The sequence below is a fragment of the Cuculus canorus genome, chromosome 24 (assembly GCF_017976375.1).
Source record: "Cuculus canorus isolate bCucCan1 chromosome 24, bCucCan1.pri, whole genome shotgun sequence".
NCBI classification, from domain to species: domain Eukaryota; kingdom Metazoa; phylum Chordata; class Aves; order Cuculiformes; family Cuculidae; genus Cuculus; species Cuculus canorus.
This window is the reverse complement of record NC_071424.1, coordinates 1,531,313-1,551,473: the sequence shown is the minus strand read 5'-3', so window position 1 is coordinate 1,551,473 and position 20,161 is coordinate 1,531,313. Positions and strand designations below refer to the sequence as shown.

Genomic DNA, 20,161 nt, shown 5'->3' with positions numbered 1-20,161 from the left:
ACTAACAATAAAGGCAGCTTTCTGCCAGCCCAGGATGAACAGCGGGGCCGCTTCCCCTCCGAAAGACAAACCATTTGTGTTGCTGAGTAGAGCAGTATTAAAAACAAATAAAAAAGCGTTCAAAAGGAGAGACAAAAGCAAAAGCATTTACTGCCTCATGTTCAGCTTTTATTAGGTGAAGCATTTGTAGAGGAACGCTAGAAATGAGCGTTCCTGGAAGGACATACAGAGCCACACCTGCTGCTGCTGCAGCCCTGAGCGCTGTTGTTATTAAGATAATCTTTGGTTTAACGGATTGCGACTTCCACACATGCACGGGAGGGGTTTTATGGCTCTTGCTTATCACAGGCTTTGCAAGTAGAGAAAGCAAACGCTCTTATCAGGCAGCAGCGGTAGACAGAAATCCCTCTGAAACATCTCCGCTCTGTGCAATTTCAACTTATTTGTATCCTTACAGTAATTTCATTAATAGGAGCAGAAGGAGTATTAACGTTGATTCTACAGTAAAGTGCTTTATTTTGCCACGGCATTTCAGGCTTGACGTGAGCAAGGCTTCCATGCAACCTGCAGCTGCTCTCTGCGCAGAGAACACATCCAGCGCCTGGTTAATAGCAGCAGGGATGCCCAGCCTTGGAAAAAAATGACAAACTGCTGTTAAAATTAGACTTTTCCTGTTTTCGCACTGATGCCTAGAGATTACATCATTACCTGGGGCGGAGAAGGGAATTTATGGGGAAAGCATTGTTTCAAAGGAACAGGAAAGGATCTAAAACCAGCCTTTATAATAAAAATAATTAAGGAACTACTGTTCACAGATGCTATTTTACAGCTAAAGCTGATTTTGTTCAGAGTGCTGCTAACAGTGGAAGTTCATTGCAATCTGCAGCAGATGCAGCCTGGAAAGTAGATTCACCCCTAAGTAAAAACGCGTTTGCAAAGCCCCAAAGGCCCAGTCCAGTGCCCATTTCTGATGCTGCTACGGTTGTTTGGTAGAGAGCAAACTCTCCTGTAATCCGTACAAACCTGAGGCAACTTTACATTGGAAGCAAGGCACAGTCTGGAAGTCTGACCCGTGAACACCGTCTCTTGATTACGGCAAAGGAAACACAGTGTCAGAAAGAGAACGGGGATGATTAGAAACCTCCATGTGTTTAAAAGAGTCCCCAAAGGAAGCATCTTACCAGAAGATTGAGGGGAAAGTGGTTTCTACTTGAATAACTATATTAGAAAAACTGAAGCTTGCAGCTATAACTGATATTTTGTGTTGAGGGACATAAATCCGTACCTTCTGTGGGAGACACGAGCATTTCTGTTCTGTTACCGGGTTCAGAGGGGTTTGGTAACTGTAGTTCTCATATGTCTGATAATAGCTAAGTGAAAAAGAAGAAGACAGTAAACTGTGTTGGTTTGTAAAAGAATCCTTGGGGTGTTTTCCTCTTAAGGAACAGAGTCATGAACTAAAACAGCATAACCGCGCCGTCGATTCCGGGTTGCTGCGACTCGTGCAGTTTGCAAGCGTGAGCTGAAGATACAAAATCATTACACGAGACCAGGGCGCACACAGGCAAATATTTGGGGTGTATAAAGTGGGACTTCACAACAAAGGACATGAACGAACATCCAAGAGACTGCCTTACCCTTCCTTCTGCTTGGAAATAACTTTCCAGGCAATGCCTGCCCCCAGGAGGAGCAGAGCCCCCGCAGCCGCCGCTCCTGGGGGAGAAGAGCGGGTGTTATCCTCACTGTGTCTTTTAAAGCATAAAAGCACAAAAGTCATAATGAGGGGAAGTTTCAGAGGGAGCAGAGGGAAACGGAGCTGCCGAGCCCACTGCATGAAGCTAAATTTGCCCCCCAAATTCTTACCTAAGCCCACTGACCCAGCCCCGTGCGATGCTGAGGGGAAGAGAAAAAGACAAATCAGCAAACTGTTCTAAGCAAAATAGGGTGTTTTGTAGCTGTAGTGAATCGCCGTATCAGTAAAATGATAGAGGAGTGCTTAAAAACCACACCGTTATGTACTTCTTTTAAAACGCAGCCAGACATTTACACGTTTAGAATGCATTTGCCTGTTTCTGTGTGGTCTTTGCTTCATTTACATCCCACTCACCCTGTTTACAGGCTGGTACAGGGGGGTCCCAGCTGAAGTCCTCTTGGCACTGAATCTGATTGATGCCTTCCAACGTGTAACCGTCATCACACTCCAGAGTGACTTTAGTCCCCGAGCGGTAAGTGTTTCCACTTACAGCTTTCTTAACACCTTGAACTTCTGGGAATACACATCTGATCTCTGAAATTAGAAGTAAGGAAAAAGAGATGTTTAATGAGAAGGATCACAAAACAGGAGAACTACAACTGTGGATTATTTAAGACGTGGTTCTTGAATTCTTTCTGAAGGAATCCAGGAATTAATTCTTATTCCAGAGGACAATTCCTTTCTTTGCAGTGCGGAAGAGGGACAGTGTCTTATTCCCACATATGAATGTTTGTGCAGATCTGCTACTCTGGACTGATACTGGACATGGAAAACGATGTGTAGAGGGGAACTTTAGGAAAGGCCTGCCAGAGACAGAGAGTGTTCTGATACTGGGCTACCAAAACACCCGGAGAAGAAAGATGTAGCAGGGAAGAATGCAGTGGGAGCTTTAGAACCAATTGCCTGTAGCCCACTTCTAGTTAATACAAGTCCCTTGCCCTTCAAAGGTGTCACCAGCCATGTTATTTATCAATAATTAATTTACTAATTAGTCCAGCCATTTAAGCTATTTATACCACTGGCTTCAGTTAAGTGAGTTACTGGCTTCGATTTAAGTATCTAATCACCTTTGACAGGCCAAGCCCAAGAGTTCTAGAGAAGGTTCTCCGTGGAGACCAAAGGGGTAACATCAACGTGTAACTCCTACCAAATAATAGTTACGAAGGCCACTTCAAAACCACAGGAATTTTCCTGTGAGACTGCTTCCATTGAACAGCCTCTGACTTATTTGCATAAGCATTGGGTACGTTATTTCCTCTCATTGTTATCCAAGCATGTTTCAACTCTTGAGTCAGCGAGGTGGGTGCAGCTCCACCGAGGAAGTGCTCTGTGTGGGTAAGGAATTTGTTCCACTCTATGTCCCGTTTTCCATGCAGGAGCGCCACGCTAGGAATCTTGTGACATTCATGACATCGCCTTTCCTCAAGTTTTCCTGGTAACTGATGTTCACGGTGAGCTACAGACAATGCCAAGTCACAAACGCAGCGGCATTTTCCACGAAGGGAACAGTCCAGCTCACATGTATTCTACAGACCTTCCATCAGAGACAGTTTCAGTGATATAATCACTTCCTTTCTTCCCTGTTAGTGCTAACTGGGGAGTGCGAGGCACAAAAAGAGAAGGAAAGGGAGGGGAGAAAGTTCCCACGGTTCTACTAAAAGTAAAAAGGTTTTAATGAAGGGAAGTCACTGAACAAATGGAAAACACACAGGAATTAAAATTGCCTTCCAGAACTCGTCATTCTGCCACCATGAATTCCGAACAACGCGAGCAAACTAAGCACCGACAGACCTTCGCACCGAGGAGGAGGCTGGCTCCAGGTTCCTGACACCGTGCAGTTGATGAAAGCATTCCCAACGAGGGAATAACCAGGAATGCAGCTGTAAGATACAGATGCTCCGTAGGAAAAAGTCTCAGAGATGTTGCCTTTGAGCTTCCCGTTGGTGATGTTTGGAGGATGAAGACACTTCACAACTAGAAAGCCAGGGAGAGACAAGGACAGTGTTGACATGAGGATCCTAATGGTCTGCCAGAGAGTAGCTAAGGCACCGTACCACCACAGCCTTGATTGTTCTTTTTCAATATCTTCCCCCAGGCTTAACAACTCGTTTTTGTAGCCCTGTAACTCCATCAGGCTTTGGAAGCGGGTGTAAAGTTCATCTTGTTCTTATCACATTCTGTAGTAAAGGACTCGGATTTAGTCCTCACACAAACCTTTCCCTAAGGAAAGTCATGTCAAATGTCCTTCCTTAGCCCTCCGCACCAAAGCCACACCTTGGCAGATCGGAGGAGGATGGCTCCAGGCTCCAGACTGTGTGCAAGAAAGGGATGCTGTCCCAAGGAGAGAGAAGCCAGGTTCACAGATATAGCTTACAGATATTCCAGGAGTGTAAAATTGCTTTTGCTGGGCCGTTGTGAGACCCATGGATGATATCTGCAGGCTCAAAACAGTGCAGCGCTAAAAAGAAAGTGCAGCTCAAACCAGAGCTCCTACAGGCAAGAGGGGAAGCTTTTGAGCACCTGTGGATGGCTGCACGCTCACTCCCACAGCACGGAACCCAACAGAGCTGGCCCTGCCCAACCCTCTGCACTCCCTTCACCCCGGATCGTCTAGAAAGCACATGGCATCACACGTACTTCTTCTGCCGCAAAGGAACATTGCCCAGCACCATCCTTCCTGGTACATCAGATAACAGGAGAGATTAGTTCAGGTATATAATGGGAATTCCATGCTTGTAAGACCATCTTATTACAATATCCTTATGGCCTAAGCTCATTTTGAAGGCATTCATACTGAGAAACTGAGGCACCGGGCACTGGAGCAATAAGAATGGAAAAAAATCAGGATAGATGGATCTTCAGATCTGAACATTAGACTCCAGATTCCTCTCGCCTCCTAAACACCCTGCCAAGAGCGATAAGGTCAGAAAGGAGTGCCCTGTAAAGACATCTAACACGTGCTTTTCTCTTCTATAGTCCGGGAGCGGAGTATCCCAGGTGTATCCCAGGTTGGCAGTGGGACATGGAGATCTTTTAGGACACCAGCAGTGTTGCATGCAATTGTCATGATGTCTCCAGGCCTGCAGAGGGACTCCAATCTGATGCTTTTCCATTCCCAGCTGTAGACAGTGAGGGTGTAGAGAACCCATTTGTCTGTGAAACTCGGGCAGGATAGAGAGGAGTATTTGGCCACAGGGACCTCGTTCTTGGCCACAGGGACTTTGTTCTTTCCTTAGTGGTGGAATTGGTTGAAGCAGCAGCTCATTTCCGCGAGCCCTTAACCAAATATCACTCATTTCACGCATTTAGAACGTTGAGAAGACTGAGTGGAAAGAACACAGACACACCTTCACACCGAGGAGGGGGATGGCTCCAGGCTCCAGATGTTGTACAGCGAACAGATTTATTCCCCATGAGGGAAAAGCCTTGTTTGCAGTGGTAGTGCACAAGTGCTCCTACATCAAAAGCGTCGATGAAGTGACTGCCGTGTTCCCCATTAGCAACGCGTGGAGGGGGCGGACACTTCACTGCTGAGAGAGGAGAGGTAGAAGGTGACATTAGATTGTAGAAGAGAGAGTCAAAAAGTGTGATTAACTCTCTTCACTGCAAAAAGCGGGACGAGTTGGGAGGAGGCATTAGCATTTAGTAAATTTTGCTTCTTTTTATAATAGACCTACCTGGTTCCGTTGTGGTATCAGGATGATGATAGGGTTCTGCCAGTCCATCTAGATGCAGCATTAAGAGTTTAAAATACACATTTGGTTCAGCAAATACAATGCACAAATTTACCTTCATTTTCCATCATCCTGCCTTTGTATTTCCAGTAAAAAATTTCAGTCCTCTCCAGTAGTTGGTGTCATAGAATCATGGAATGGTTTGAGTTGGAAGGGACCTCAAAGCCCATCCAGTCCCACCCCTGCCATGGGCAGGGACACCTCCCACCGGATCAGGGGCTCCAAGCTGTGAAGCTACCGAAGTTCTCACTTTCAGGAAATGAAAAGAACACGGATTATGGGTTGCAACAAACAGAGGGAGAAAAGTACAGCTCATACTTACAGCCTTAGTCAAAACCTGGCTTATCCCCTGTGTGAGGAGAGAGGAGTAAATAAAAGGAACAATTTCTTGATTGTCCTCAAAGTAGTTGGAGCAAACAGGAGAAATAAAGCCAACTTTGTGTCCAGTAAGTGGATAGGAGCAGTCAGGGAGGAATCTCCAGTGCTGCCAAGTCAGAGTGCTGACACTTACCCTGCTCACAGGTGGGTATGGGTGGATCCCAGGTTTTATCGGCTTGGCACCAGGTTGTGCGATGGCCTCGCAAGGTGAAACCTTCATGGCACTTAAAGCTAACAGTGTCTTTGTATGTGTAGCGATATTTCAGAACAGATATTCTCCCATTCTGGATCTGTGGGGCTGGGCACATCACCTCTGGAAAATAAATTCATTATCTCACAGGAGGAGCCATAGGTATTCTGTAATAGATACGTATGTAAAGCCCATCTTTAAAATGCCACTGCCTGGAGGAGTCTCACTTGGAGGCTCACAGAAGAATAATTTCAGGAATTGAGGGCTTTTTAGTTCCTTTAGGTACCCTAGATTTACCTCATTATTGTGTATATAAACAGACTTTTGTGCCTATAAGCAAAATAATGCAAATACGGTCCAATAAATACATGCAATGTTATGGAAATCCATAAGCGCTGTTAGTGATTCTCGTAACTGCTTTGCTACACCAAGCTCACGATTCCAAAGTGATTCCATCTGAAGAAAAGACTAATTGCAATGATCAACCCCTGCAAACCAGCCTTGTGGTTCAGCTAACAGCACCGTATTTGGAAGATCCCCTTAAGTTTTATTCAATATCCCACTATTCTACCGCAAGACACCTTTCTTCCTCGATTTATTATTTATGTTTGTGAAACAAAAGGGATAAGTTCCTGCAGGCATCTCACAACTCCTCCCTCTACATAGCTCTGAAAGATCAAAAGCCAGTTTTAGAAGAAGTCAACCCAGCGAGCAAAACAAAACAATCCTAGAGGGACATTATCCTTGGAACATCTTGTTCCTTGAGACCCTATTTATTTTAAGGAAATGCCACTTTTTCATTTTAAGGACTTAATTTGGCAATCCTGGGCCGGATCTGGTCATGACCTACTTACTCTGACAAATGGGAAGAACCCCACTCCATGCGACATCTGCTCCGAACAGCTCGCACCGTCTGTAAGGCTGTCCGACCAGCCGGTGCCTGGAGTCACATAGAAGGAAAGACCGGTTGGTACCAGGGAATTCAGCTCGGATTCTGCACTAACACTGCGCTAGAGGTTTCCTTCTGCAGCCTTCTGCTTCTCTGTGCTGTTTCTGTTGGTTTGACACATGGGAAAGCAAGGACAGCAAGTTCTTTCTTCCCAGATCCAGGAAGAATAGCAATGATCTCAAATTACTCTGAGTTAAGACCAGCCAGGTGCTAAATCAGGACTCAGACCCAACTGGTTTCCAAACCGCTGGAGCCTCCTCACAGCACAGGATCGCGTGCCCACTCGGCTCCTGCTGGGTGCCCATCTCAGAAAGCAAACTGAACCTGAAGTTTGCAAAGTAACATACTGAGCGTGAGCAGGGAAGGAGGAGAGACGCTTTTCCCTTTCCCCAGCAAGCAACTATGGCACAACTGGAACCAAAATGCAAATGCTGGCGTGCTGTGGGAGAATGGGCCGTGCAGAGGAGCGGGCTCAGAGCCTTTACTCTAAGTTGTCCATCACTGAGCTCAGAAACGGAGTCAGCTGAGGCAGCATGGGGCTCACCCTTCGTCGCATGTGTGGTTCACGGTTGACCCAAAATGGAGATCTGTCAGAACAACAACTCTGCCGTTCTTTGGTCTTTCTGGGTGTTTACATCGCTTCCCTGGGAAAGAACAAGGTTGGGTTTAAACTCCTCTCTTGCAGTTTTGTAAGGCACTATGAGAAGGCATCTCAAGGATCTGTCCACATTCAGACACCAATAAAGACCTGCTTTGTAAAAGGCCAATTAGCTGCCCAAACGATGTGACTAGTGAAGCCATGTATGAACCATTCTTCTATAAAATTGCTTTAAGAAACCCACAAATGCAGCTTAAGACAGTTTCCACCAAAGACACCCAAACTGATTGAGCTATTCACTTTGACAGAACGCTAGCGCTTCAGACCACGAGTGGTTTTTGAGGCAGGTCAGAGTTGAGGGTATACGGGAGTGTCTCGTGTATCCCGGCTGGCACTTGTATCGAACAGTTTCCCCAACAGCAAACTCCGTCAGATTTTGGTACTCCTCAGACAGCTCAGCGAAAGTTAAGTTTGGTGGTGAACCACAGCCACCTGCCGGGAGAGAAAGTTGTGGAAGTTTAGGGAAGCTGTGGCTGCCCCATCCCTGGAGGGGTTCCAGGCCAGGTTGGATGGGGCTTGGAGCCCCTGAGCCAGTGGGAGGTGTCCCTGCCCATGGCAGGGGGCTTGGAACTGGATCCTTAAGGTCCCTTCCAACCCAAACTATTCTATGATTCTATGATATCAGCTACTGAAGGATGTTCCAACACGTAGATTGAGTATGCAGAGATAAAAGCTTACAATCAAAGGTGAAAACGAATGGGAAGGGCTGAAGGATTCATAAGTTTGGAAAAAATAAGAGAAAGGAGAAGTCCTACGGGATTTCAGTGGCAGAAATTCCCAGTCTGTCTCTAACTCCCATCTTGGAATCACAGCGTACCCGCACACTGAGGAAGAGGGAGGCTCCAGTTTCCAGAGTCAGTGCAGTAAATGGATTCCTCTCCCAGGAGGCTGTAGCCGGGGTCACAGCTGTAATTTACAACCATCCCAGGAGTGAAAACTTCCAAGTCTTGGCTGTTGTGATATCCGTTGTTAATATTGGGAGGCGGAGAACACTGCAGCACTAGAGAGGACAAAACAAAATGAGAAAAGGGCATGGACAGGGTGGCGCGTGGGCTGCAAGCACAAAGCCATCACGCCGAACATAGCTCCTGCGTGCGATGGAGGCACGCTTGAACCGATGGGAGTACCAGGACTCCAGTGTGACCAGTTTGGTGTTCCCACACTGCACAACCACACTCCACTCATCCCACAAGGCTGCGCTGCCATCACACAGCGTATCAGCTTCGAGCCACGGAGTGCAGGAATCTGTACTCTCAGATATGAGAACACCCAAGAACGTCTCCTTGCAGGAAACCATGGGCTTTAGCAATGCCACCAGGTTATTCTAAAGCCCCAGGCACCGCACTCACCCGGCTGGCAGGTGGGAACAGTGGGCGCCCAGCGGCCGTCGGGCTGGCACTTGGCTTCCCGGCTGCCCCCCAGCACGTAGCCCGGCCGGCACTGGAAGGTGACGTTGGCCCCCGGATGGTACACAGCGCTCTGGCCGTCAGCCACGGCTCCGTTCGGGATGTCGGGGCTTGAGCAGGTGATCACTGGAAGGGAAAAGCAGCCGAGTGTGGGCTGGGGAAGCTGCTGCCGGAGCTGGGGTTCCTCCTTTGATTTTGTGAGGTCAAAACTGAGGGAGACCCATACGATCATGTCGGTCTCTCTTTTCACTCCGGGTCAAGCATTTACAGCTCACCTTCGCAGCGGGGGTAAGGGATGCTCCAGGTTCCAGTTGTCAAACACAAAACTGCTGTTTTCCCGGTGAGGACGTACCCCGGGTCACAGCTGTACTTCACTGACGTTCCAGGGATGAACGCTTCCACATCCTTGGCCTCATGCTTGCCATTTTTGATATTTGGAGGGGATGGACACTGTGGCACTACATGGAAGGGATAAAAACCATCATCACTGGTGAAGAGCAGGTACCACAAACACCCAAAAGGCAGCTTTTAACTCCTTGCTTTCCTATTAACTTATCCCAGACACCTAGGGATGTCAATGTTTGAATCATGTTTCCATCCTACCCTCACTTATCTTCCTGCCTGCAGCATTTTACGATTTCTTAACATCAGAGATGACAATTTCTCACTGTTCAGGCCTTTACAGTGGTTGGTTTCCATCCGGGGACCCAGCAGCTTGCCCTGGTCTTCCCATGGCTGTGAACAAGATCAGACACCAGCCTATCTCTGTCTCTCTATTTCATTTAAGGAAGTGAAAGCCCTACCAGGGTCTCAACGGGGACTATGGAGGACAGATATTTGCATGTTTTTCCTTTCTAGTCCTGGACAGCAGCCCTTAGGATCCCTTTACCTCTGGGGTGAGGCAGTTGCACCCCACCAGTGCGCTCACACAGTGGTTCAGAAGAAATCCACCACCACCCACCACCTTATTGATACTTACTCTCTTCACAGATGGGAACAGGAGGGTCCCACGTCCCCCCAAACTGGCACTGAGACTCTTGAGAGCCCTTTAAAGCATAACCAAAGTTGCATTCGAAGACAACAGTGTCTGCAGGTCTGTACACCGTCTCCAGCCCAGTTGTTCTTCCATTCTTGATCTCTGGTGTTTTGCAGCCGGTTGCTGAAAGTGAAGAGCAGGGGGCACCGCTTGGGATGTGCAGCCCATCCTGGGTGTGGAGGAGCACTGACTAAGGACAGTCCCTGTTGCTGCACTCCACCATCACTGTCACGGCCACATCATCATTATTGACCCTTATTCTTACTCAGAACATCATTATTCAACTGTGCTTGAGAGTCTCTCCTTCCTAGAGTACATCTACAGAAGCAGATGGAGCTCCTGGGACCTTCGACCACTGGAGATTTGGTCTACAGCGATTAGACCAAGAGCCAAGAAGGAAGAAAGGACCAAGGGGAAGGTCAAAGAAGCCAGAAAAACACACCTTCACATCTGGGCTGAGGCCGGCTCCACGTTCCCCTGGCAGTACATGTAATGGAGGCGTTCCCGATGAGGGAGTAGCCGTCCATGCAGCTGTACCGCACAGCTGAGCCCGGAAGGTGGATGTCTGAGGGCTGACTGCTGTGCTTCCCATTGGCGATGCCTGGAGGGGGAGGACACTTCACCTCTGTGAAGGAGAAGGAAAGGCAGGTAAGTGACATGGACAGGGCAAGAAAAAAAATAATCATAGAATCATGGAATGGTTTGGGTTGGGAGGGATCTTAGAGCCCATCCAGTCCCAACCCCTACCCAAAGCCCCATCCAACCCCAGGGATGGGGCAGCCACCACTGCTCTGGGCAACCTGTTCCAGGGCCTCCCCACCCTCACAACAAAACACTTCTTCCTAAGATCTCATCTCAATCTCCCCTCTTTCAGCTGAAAACTGTTCCCTTCATCCCGTCCCTGCACTCCCTGATCCAGAGCCTCTCCCCAGCTTTCCTGGAGCCCCTTTCAGCCCTGGAAGCTGCTCTAAGGTCTCCCCACAGCCTTCTCTTCTCCAGGCTGAACAACCCCAACTCTCTCAGCCTGTCCTTGTATGGGAGATGCTACAGCCCTCACATCATCTTTGTGGCTCTATGAAGATGATCAAAATGAAACCCAGCCTTCAAAAGACAAAGGAGGAAGATAATTAGGTCCATTAACTCCTTTGAACAACTTATCTGTCAAGTTTGCTCTCTTCCTATCAGTGGGGGCAGCCCCCACCGCAGCTGTGGTCATTCCTTCTGCCACTCAGAACCAGCTTCCACTGGTGGGGACAACCCCCCGCGCACGGCAGAGCCCTACCTCCGCACCGCGGCGGCGGCCCGCTCCACACGCCCTGCGCCCCATCTGAGGAGGTGCAGGAGATGGAGGGCTCTCCAGCCAGTGGGTGGCCGGCGTCGCAGGTGTAGGTGACCACGTCCGCGTAGGAGAAAGTGTCCCTCAGGTGCCCACTGTGTGTCCCATGGGGGATGTCTGGAGGCGGATCGCAGGTGATACCTGTGGGCACGGACACAGCGGCTTTGAGCATCACCTGGGCTCTGCAGGAAGGGAACCGATGGGGATGAGCCCCTTCTTGGCATACAATGATCCAAACTATCCAGAGAAACCTTGTATGGAAAAAAACCTACACATGGGAAGGAAAACCTGCACCCTTCTGTGAGTCACTTCCTCGCTGCCGGTGTCTGGAGGTTGTGGGACCTCCTTTTCCGTAACCATTGGTGGCACGTACAGAGGGAGAGTGGCCACACCGTTCCTACACCTGACCAGCAAGAAACACCTACCCCAGAAACAAGGAGTTTAAAATATTAATGGCTTTCCCAGTTTGGACCAGAACAATTAAAATACCTTTGGAGACATTTTCAGATGCATCCAAACCAAAACAAAATGAAAAGAAACAAGAAAGATTTTACACACACAGTGATTTGAGAAGTCTTTTACAATGAAATCTTTGCCTTTGCAGAAGTGCCATCTTTATCTTGCAAGCCATCTCCAAGGGCCTTTCATTGTGACCTACTTACGGTGGCAGAGAGGAGCATCTCCACTCCATGAGACACGTGCGCCAGAGACCTCGCACGTTCTCTGAGAGCCTCCAACCAACTTGTACCTGGGTCACACAGAAAGATTTATTAATTTACATTAAGAGACTTGAGAGTTCTTTACAACCCCTGTAAGCAGCAGCCTGGCTTGGGAACCAGGTTCCTTCATGTAAAGCTGGAAAGCTGCTTCACTCTCACTTCGCAGCAGAATTCAGGTTCTCACCCTTCATCACAAGTGTAATTCACTTTGGAGCCGAAGAGGAGGTCCGTCAGGACAACGGCTCTGCCATTCTCCACATCCTCTGGGTTAGGACATTGCTTCCCTGGAAGAAAACATCACCCAGCATCATCCCTCAGCTTCCCACTCCCATCCCACCCAGGGATGCTAATGCAGAGAGCAGACCACGTAACGTAAAGAAACCCATAAAGCCATAAAAATGTGGGAATTCAGCCAAGCCCGATGCTTTAGGTTTTTTTTCAGCACTTGCAGGACCCACTTCTACAGAACTCCAGCGCTGCAGACCACGTCCGATTCCCGAGGCACGTGATGGTCAGCGGCATCCCCGGCTGCTGGGCATACCCAGGCTGGCAGACGTATTCCACCGTCCTCCCCACGGGAAAGACAGTCTGGTTGCGGTACAGCTCCTTCAGCTCAGCAAACACCAGGTGGGTTGGTGCATTGCAACCAGCTACCAAGAAAGAAAAGCCAGCCCCGTTGTCAAAGGAGTCAAGAAAAGGCAGATTTGGGAGATCAAGGGGAAGATGAACACTCAGAGCGCTGTGTCAACACTTGCCCTGCTCGCAGAACGGCACGGGTGGCTCCCAGGTGTCATTTAGCTGGCACTGTACCACTCTGTGCCCACGGAGAACGTAGCCTGGCTCACACTCAAAGGCGACGGTGTCCTTGTGCGTGTAGGCAGTCCCAGGAGGAGACACTATTCTCCCATTCTGGATCTGCGGGACAGGACATCTTGCCTCTGGAAAAGAAGCACCGGTCCTTAGAACAGGCACTTGCACACTGTGCAGAGCTGTGCGAAGCCACAATCCCTTTCAAGAAACAAGTCTGTAAGTAATTTCCCCATCAGTGCTAAACTGCCTGCATCCAGGGGTGTCAAACGCTGAAGGAGAGACCCAAGCAGCGAGGTGAGGTGAAGATGCTGGAGGCACTGGGGTGGTGTTTCTCCTCCCCTCTGCCACAGCTGTAAAAATCCAGCCCTCCAAATCCTGCCCTGGCACGCACTCAGGGGAGAAGTGCAATCATCCAGAGGTTTCCTGGTCCTTCCAAATTGGAAGCAGTAGGGCCGGGGAGGGTTGTGCCGGAGTTTTTGCACGTGCACACACAGCCCTACCTCCGCAGCGCGGCGGTTGGCCGCTCCACACGCCGTTTGTCCCGTCCTGCGTGGTGCAGTGGATGGAGGGCTCCCCTTGGAGCGGGTACCCGGGGTCGCAGGTATACGTTACGGATGTGCCGAAGTGGAATTCATCCAGCAGCGTGCCTGTGTGCTTCCCGTTGGGAATGTCTGGAGGTGGCTCACAAGGGATACCTGCAGAGGTGCAGAACATGGCTTCTACATCAACAGCAACACCAAAGTGCTTTAAGTCCCTGTGTTTGTGGGGCGTCAACACTTGTCCTAGAGATGGATTAATGCGGTGAAGTGACCTTCCTGGTGAGGTTTGGGCAGGGCAATTGGAACTGGATGGGCTTTGAGGTCCCTACCAACCCAACCCATTCCATGACTCCGTGATCACTTTCTAGAATCCATTAAACTTCGAGATCTTGTACCTTTTCCCAGGACATTTTCTTATGGCATCAAAACCTTCCAGTATTTTTCTTCTATATTCTTCCAGAGCATAGAAGTTCCCCATGAAAGCTTTGATTGGAAAAGTCTGGCAGTCTCTTATGGAAAATATTTACTGGATCCACGCAAACAGCCCAGAGCTGTAAGCTACTTACGCTGACAAGTGGGAAGGTCACCACTCCATGCAACACGTCCACCAGAGATCTCACACCGTCTGCTGGATTGTCCGATCAACCTGTGCCTGGTGTTAAAAGGATTGAACATTCATCCCAAGGCATTTTGGGCTGGATGACTTGTGAAGGTCCCTTCCAACCCAAAGCTTTCTGTTTCAGTTGGAGTCACTGCCTCCTCCCAAGCACCTCGGGCACTGCAATCAGCCTTGAAGGAGAAGTTCCTTTCCTGGCGCTCCCTGACCCATTTCACACTATCTACGTATATACATAAGATAACGAACACCTCATGTGTTCCATGGCTACAGAACTCCATACAGTGGTGTTTGTACAGAATCCATTGATGGGGACCGAATGAATAGGAGTTAAAAAGAGAGACTTACCTAGTCCTTCTCTCCTTGCTGTATGGTTGGACTCCATGAGCTCAAAGGTCTTTTCCAACCAAGCAATTTTGATTCTATGATTCAAGCAGTAGCCAAAGCCAGGACTTACCCTTCTTCACAGCTGTAGCGCACCGTCGACCCAAAGAGGAGGTCTGTTAGGAAAGTAATTTTCCCATTCACGGGTTCACCAGGGTGACCGCATTGTTTCCCTGGGGGAGGAAAAAAAACCCTCATTTTAGGCTTCTGTCTCTCTCTGCCACGGTACAACAGATGCAAATATTACTCCAATAACCTGTCCACATTCCCAGTTACCCCAAAACGGGTTTCAAATAGCATAGTTACATGGCTTCACTAGTCACATCCGTTTGAACACCAGAACAAGGTCAAGGCTTTTGCAGCATGGACAGAACCTAGCACCTATTCCTTCTGGCCCAACTGACACCGAAGCAAGGAGCTATTCACTTTTACAGAACTCTAGTGCTTCTGACCACACTCCGCTCTGAAGGCACGTTACAGTAGGTGACATCCCTGGTGCTTTAGCATATCCAGGTCGGCAAGTGTATTGCACCATCTTCCCAACAGAAAAATCAATCTCATTTCTGTGCTCCTCTTTTAGCTCAGCAAAGTGTAACCTTGGAGGAGCACCGCAACCACCTATTGAGAAAGAAAAGAGGCGTGAGAATCGGGCAGGACAGGCATGCAACAACACTTACACAGGGAAAGGTGTTTGGTTTGCCTTGTAAAATTGTTTAAGTTTGGTGATATAGCCATTATTAAACAAACACATCTTTTCCCAAAGGATTCCACAGGATCAGGTTCTTATTCCCATGCTATATTTTCCACTCATGGGGTTCAAATCCACTTTTTAAGGGGACATAAAATAGCAGCAGTGTGCCCCAAGACAGCTATGTCACGATTTACCTGGAAGCTGAGGGTTCGTTTGGAAGGTCGGATTATGGTGTATTTTGTCACAGACGGGAACAGGAGGATGCCAGCTGCCGTCCTCCTGGCAGAAGGTCTGAGCGCTGCCTCGCAGGCTGTAACCATCCTGACACTGAAATGTCACCGTCTGCCCGGGTGCAGAGAGAAGCCCTTGTCCATCCGCTCGCCTTCCATTTGCTATATCGGGGTTTATGCAGACAGTCACTGGGAACGACGATGCGCCAAAGCGATGTGCAAAAAGGAGTCGGAACAAAATGAAACAAAGAACCCGCAGGATATTAATATCACAGCAACAAAATCTACGCGGCACCTACCTAAACCTCCCCAGCTCTACCTTCACAACAGAAGGGTTTGAAAGGAATTTATTCGTGGGATTAAGCTGCTCTGAGGATCTGGTTCACCAGCCAAGGTCTCCCCCGTGGGGATGGACCACAGACACACCTGCGCAGCGAGGGCTGGGCTGGCTCCAGCTCCCAGGTGCTCTGCAAAACACGACAGCGTTGCCAACCAGGTAGTAGCCGGGATCGCAGGTGTACGTTACAGACATTCCCGTGGTGAAAAATGCTTTGCCTTGGCCGTTGTGATGTCCATTGGGGACCCCTGGAGGCGTGGGGCATGGCTGGACTGCAAGAGGGGGACAGAAAGTCTGAGCCAGTGAGGGAACAGCGTGCAAGGGGTGGGAGGTGGATGGGTTAAAGCCCATCGCAGGAACAGCTTTGCCTGCACACGCACTGTTCCTGCCTCTGAGGAGCACCCGCCGAGCACCCACACTCACCCCTCTCGCAGATGAGCACTGGTGGATTCCAGGTCCCTCCCGGCTGGCACTGAGCCTTGTAGGTGCCCTCTGCGGCATAACCGGCATCACAGTCAAAGTGAAGGGTCTCTCCAGCTTTGTAGGTGCTCTGTGGGTCATGGACCTTCCCATTCTGTACCTCGGGGATCTCGCAGCCGATTGCTGCAGGAAACATGAAGAGCATCCTTTAAACATCAATGCCTGGGCCAGATCCTGCACACACAGCCCAGACTGCACTGTTCCTCCAGGGCATCCCCCATCCTCTCTGCCAGCCCCACACCCTGCAGCGCAGCCTCCACCCACCTTCGCAGCGGGGCAGGGGTCTGCTCCACACCCCGGCCTCGGAGCAGGAGATGGAGATGTTCCCCAGCACCTGGTAGCCATCCTTGCAGCTGTAATACACGGTTGCTCTCCGGGAAAACTTGTTCAAGGACTGCCCGCTGTGCAGCCCGTTGGCAATGTTTGGTGGCCGAGGACACATCACCTCTGGAGAGGGAGGGAAAAAGTCCATGAGAGCGTCTGGGAGAGAGGATGCCCACGAGACAGCTCAGCATCAGACATGGGGTAAAGCAAAGTGGGAGGGCAGAGGCCTCACACCGCGGGTGCTGCCAGATCTGTCTTAACAGACAGCCTTTGAGTCCCCTGTGTCTCCTCCGAATATTATGGTCAGAGGAGGTTCAATAGTATCATAATAATCCATCCAGTCTTGCCCTAAAGGCTGCATCGTGCCCCATCCCCACGCCTGGTCCCCAGCATCGTCCCTGGTCCCCAGCATTGTCCCTGGTCCCCAGCATCGTCCCTGGTCCCCATCCCCACGCCTGGTCCCCAGCACCATTCCTGGTCCCCAGCCCTGTCCCCGGCCGGCTCCCCATGGGCGCGCTGCTGCCGGGCTGCGACCAGAGCACCGGGAGGAGGGTGCTGGCTCTGGAGACCCCTTTGCACTTGGTCTCACACTAAATGAGGTGTCAGTTCCTGGACATACACTGTGGGGTCACCACCACCCTGCCCAAGCACGAGAGGTACAGCACACGCAGCTACAGTTCTACTGAGCTCTGGATTCACAGATACAACCTCATTCTTTACATCTTTTTACACGTGTAAGCTCATTCCTGGCTGCCCCATCCCTGGAGGTGATCAAGGCCAGGTTGGATGGGGCTTTGGGTAACCTGATCCAGTGAGAGTCATCCCTGCCCATGGCAGGGGGTTGGAACTGGATGGGCTCTAAGGTCCTTTCTAATCCAAACCATTCAATGACTCTGTGATTCTATGACATTATTGAAGTGTATACTTCATGCAGGGGAATTTAATCCTCCACGGAAGGGCTCAGTGACATTGGCCAAGGTCTCCCCCGTGGGGATGGACCACAGACACACCTGCGCAGCGAGGGCTGGGCTGGCTCCAGCTCCCAGAAGCTCTGCAAAACACGACAGCGTTGCCAACCAGGTAGTAGCCAGGATCGCAGGTGTACGTTACAGACATTCCCATGGTAAAAGATACTTTGCCCTTCCCGTTGTGGTGTCCATTGGGGATCCCTAGAGGCGTGGGGCATGGTTGGACTGCAAGAGGGGGACAGAAAGTCTGAGCCAGTGAGGGAACAGCGTGCAAGGGGTGGGAGGTGGATGGGTTAAAGCCCATTGCAGGAACAGCTTTGCCTGTACACACTGTTCCTGCCTCTGAGGAGCACCCGCCGAGCACCCACACTCACCCCTCTCGCAGATGAGCACTGGTGGATCCCAGGTCCCTCCCGGCTGGCACTGAGCCTTGTAGGTGCCCTCTGCGGCGTAACCGGCATCACAGTCAAAGTGAAGGGTCTCTCCAGCTTTGTAGGTGCTCTGTGGGTCGTGGACCTTCCCATTCTGTACCTCGGGGATCTCGCAGCCGATTGCTGCAGGAAACATGAAGAGCATCCTTTAAACATCAATGCCTGGGCCAGATCCTGCACACACAGCCCAGACTGCGCTGTTCCTCCAGAGCATCCCCCATCCTCTCTGCCAGCCCCACACCCTGCAGCGCAGCCTCCACCCACCTTCGCAGCGGGGCAGGGGTCTGCTCCACACCCCGGCCTCGGAGCAGGAGATGGAGATGTTCCCCAGCAGCTGGTAGCCATCCTTGCAGCTGTAATACACGGTTGCTCCCTGGGAAAACTTGTTCAAGGACTGCCCGCTGTGCAGCCCGTTGGCAATGTTTGGTGGCCGAGGACACATCACCTCTGGAGAGGGAAAAGAAATTGCCCTGTGAGTCCGCCGTTTGCCATTTTCTGTGCTACCAGGACCGTTTGGGTGATGTCAAGGTGACATCCTGCAGTCTGCTCTGTCTTCATTCCGTTTAGGCAAAAGCATTAGTTAATGAAAAGTGGAGCAGTGGATGGAGGAAATCACTACTAATGAGGACAGTCCCGAATGGAGGACTCACAGGCGGACTCTGGGATTTGGCAGAAGATGCACACAGATATGGAAGTAGTGAGATCAGCAAGAAGTAATTGCTTCCCATTCCAGGAGGAAGAAGAAAAAAACACAGGAGGAAGAAGAGAGTCCCACGCAGACCAGAAGTGAGCCACAAAAATCCCCCTGAGGCAGCAGATATTGCCATCCCCAAAGCTCTGCCTGCAGAACAGCTCAGCCCTGGGGTTAACTGCTTCCCATCCCTCCCAGACCCCAAGACGGGACAGGCGGCAGCAGCCCCCACGTCCCACCCCAGCTCCTTTCTTCTGAGCCATTTCTGTCTCCCCTAGAGCCAAGCTGGCAGCACTTTGGTTTGAGAGAAGGGAGAAGGACAGATGCATCCTGGATTTGCTTTCCCACTGAATTTGAGAGCACACGAGGGAGCTTTGCCCCATGGCTCTCGCCGCTCGCCCCACGCGCTCGGATACTCACCCTTTTTGCACACCGGCAGAGGGGGGCTCCATCTGGAGTCGGCTCTGCACCTGCTCGCGTGGGAGCCGTGCAAGGTGTAGCCTGTGTTGCAGACAAAGCTGACGGTGTCCCCAGCTCTGTAGAAACCACGACCAATGGATACTCTCTTCCCATTCCGGATGCGTGGGACAGGGCAGTAGGCAGCTGGAAAAGGGAGAGAAATAAAATGTTTTTTATGTGTAGAGGTCTCAATCTCTTCCTGCCTGGGATGGTCACGGTGTCGATGGTGTCCGTGCAGCCTGTTGATCCCTGAGCAATGGGGTGGGGTAGAGGCTGCAGATGGAGCGCACCCTCAGCTTCCTCAGCCGGCAAGAACGGGGCATCCAGGATATCCTCTCTATCCCCAGCTGAGGTCAAAGCCTTTTGCAGCCTTTCTGTAGGCTTCAGACCCCGGCTCATCCCCTACATGCGATCCGAGCCAGGAAAATATCAGTAGGACCAACTGCAGTGCAGTCCCAGGGCACGGAGCCGTGAAAGAGATGGGCTGCGGGTGCTGTGCTCTCCACAGCATCACTGCAACAGTGCAGCGATGCACCGAGGATGAATCCCCTGCTGCGCCCTACAAGGGCCCACAGGAGGACTGGCCCAGGAACCTGCTGGTGTGCTTCCAGGGGGACCTGCATTGAACCCCCAGGAAGAGAGACGGGGAGGCAAAGAGGCAGGCAGGCAGAGTGATGTTCAGAAGCAAAAGCACAGGGAAAGAGCTCTTAGTTTGCTAGGCAAATATTTGCACTAGATTTGGAATGCAAAAAGAAGGGGAACCAAATGCCTCTCGCTCCTTGAAGGTCTCCAGCGAAGGGGCCTCCGCTGTCTCGCTGGGCAACCTGCGCCAGGGCCTCACCACCCTCATAGAAAACAAATTCTTCCTTATATCCAGTCTAAATCTCCCCTCCCTTAGTTTGAAAGTAGAGGAAGGTGCAGGCAGAGGTGCAGACCTGCCGGTGTCCCTTACCTTGAGCCCTGGCTGCCACAGCCAGGAGCAAAGCGGAGCTGCCCAGGAGATGGAGAGCGAAGGTGAGCACCATGCTCTGGTCCCCAGTGC

General features: G+C 50.6%; 1 protein-coding gene across 12 annotated transcripts; it reads right to left on the bottom strand.

Annotated features, from left to right (window-relative positions):
* Positions 1–156: 156 nt before the first annotated feature.
* LOC104061876 (complement receptor type 2) lies at positions 157–20,161 on the bottom strand. 12 transcript variants are annotated; one of them, XM_054087662.1, is made up of 35 exons: positions 20,072–20,161; positions 19,081–19,263; positions 18,234–18,416; positions 17,913–18,092; positions 17,581–17,763; positions 16,511–16,693; positions 16,190–16,369; positions 15,856–16,038; positions 15,394–15,618; positions 14,935–15,126; positions 14,582–14,681; positions 14,075–14,160; positions 13,470–13,664; positions 12,915–13,097; positions 12,618–12,809; positions 12,344–12,443; positions 12,103–12,188; positions 11,387–11,581; positions 10,547–10,729; positions 10,048–10,227; positions 9,344–9,526; positions 9,012–9,194; positions 8,480–8,662; positions 7,903–8,094; positions 7,549–7,648; positions 6,910–6,995; positions 5,999–6,178; positions 5,431–5,490; positions 5,101–5,283; positions 3,545–3,727; positions 2,108–2,287; positions 1,638–1,893; positions 1,286–1,370; positions 1,024–1,085; positions 157–629 (listed from the first exon to the last, which is right to left on the bottom strand). In XM_054087662.1, the coding sequence occupies exons 1-34, from the start codon at positions 20,142–20,144 to the stop codon at positions 1,035–1,037; spliced, it is 5,370 nt and encodes a 1,789-aa protein (XP_053943637.1). In that variant the 5' UTR covers positions 20,145–20,161; the 3' UTR covers positions 157–629; positions 1,024–1,034. The 12 variants fall into 12 exon arrangements, with proteins under 12 accessions (XP_053943637.1, XP_053943636.1, XP_053943638.1 ...); XM_054087661.1 differs by having other exon boundaries at positions 157–1,085; XM_054087663.1 differs by lacking the exon at positions 1,024–1,085.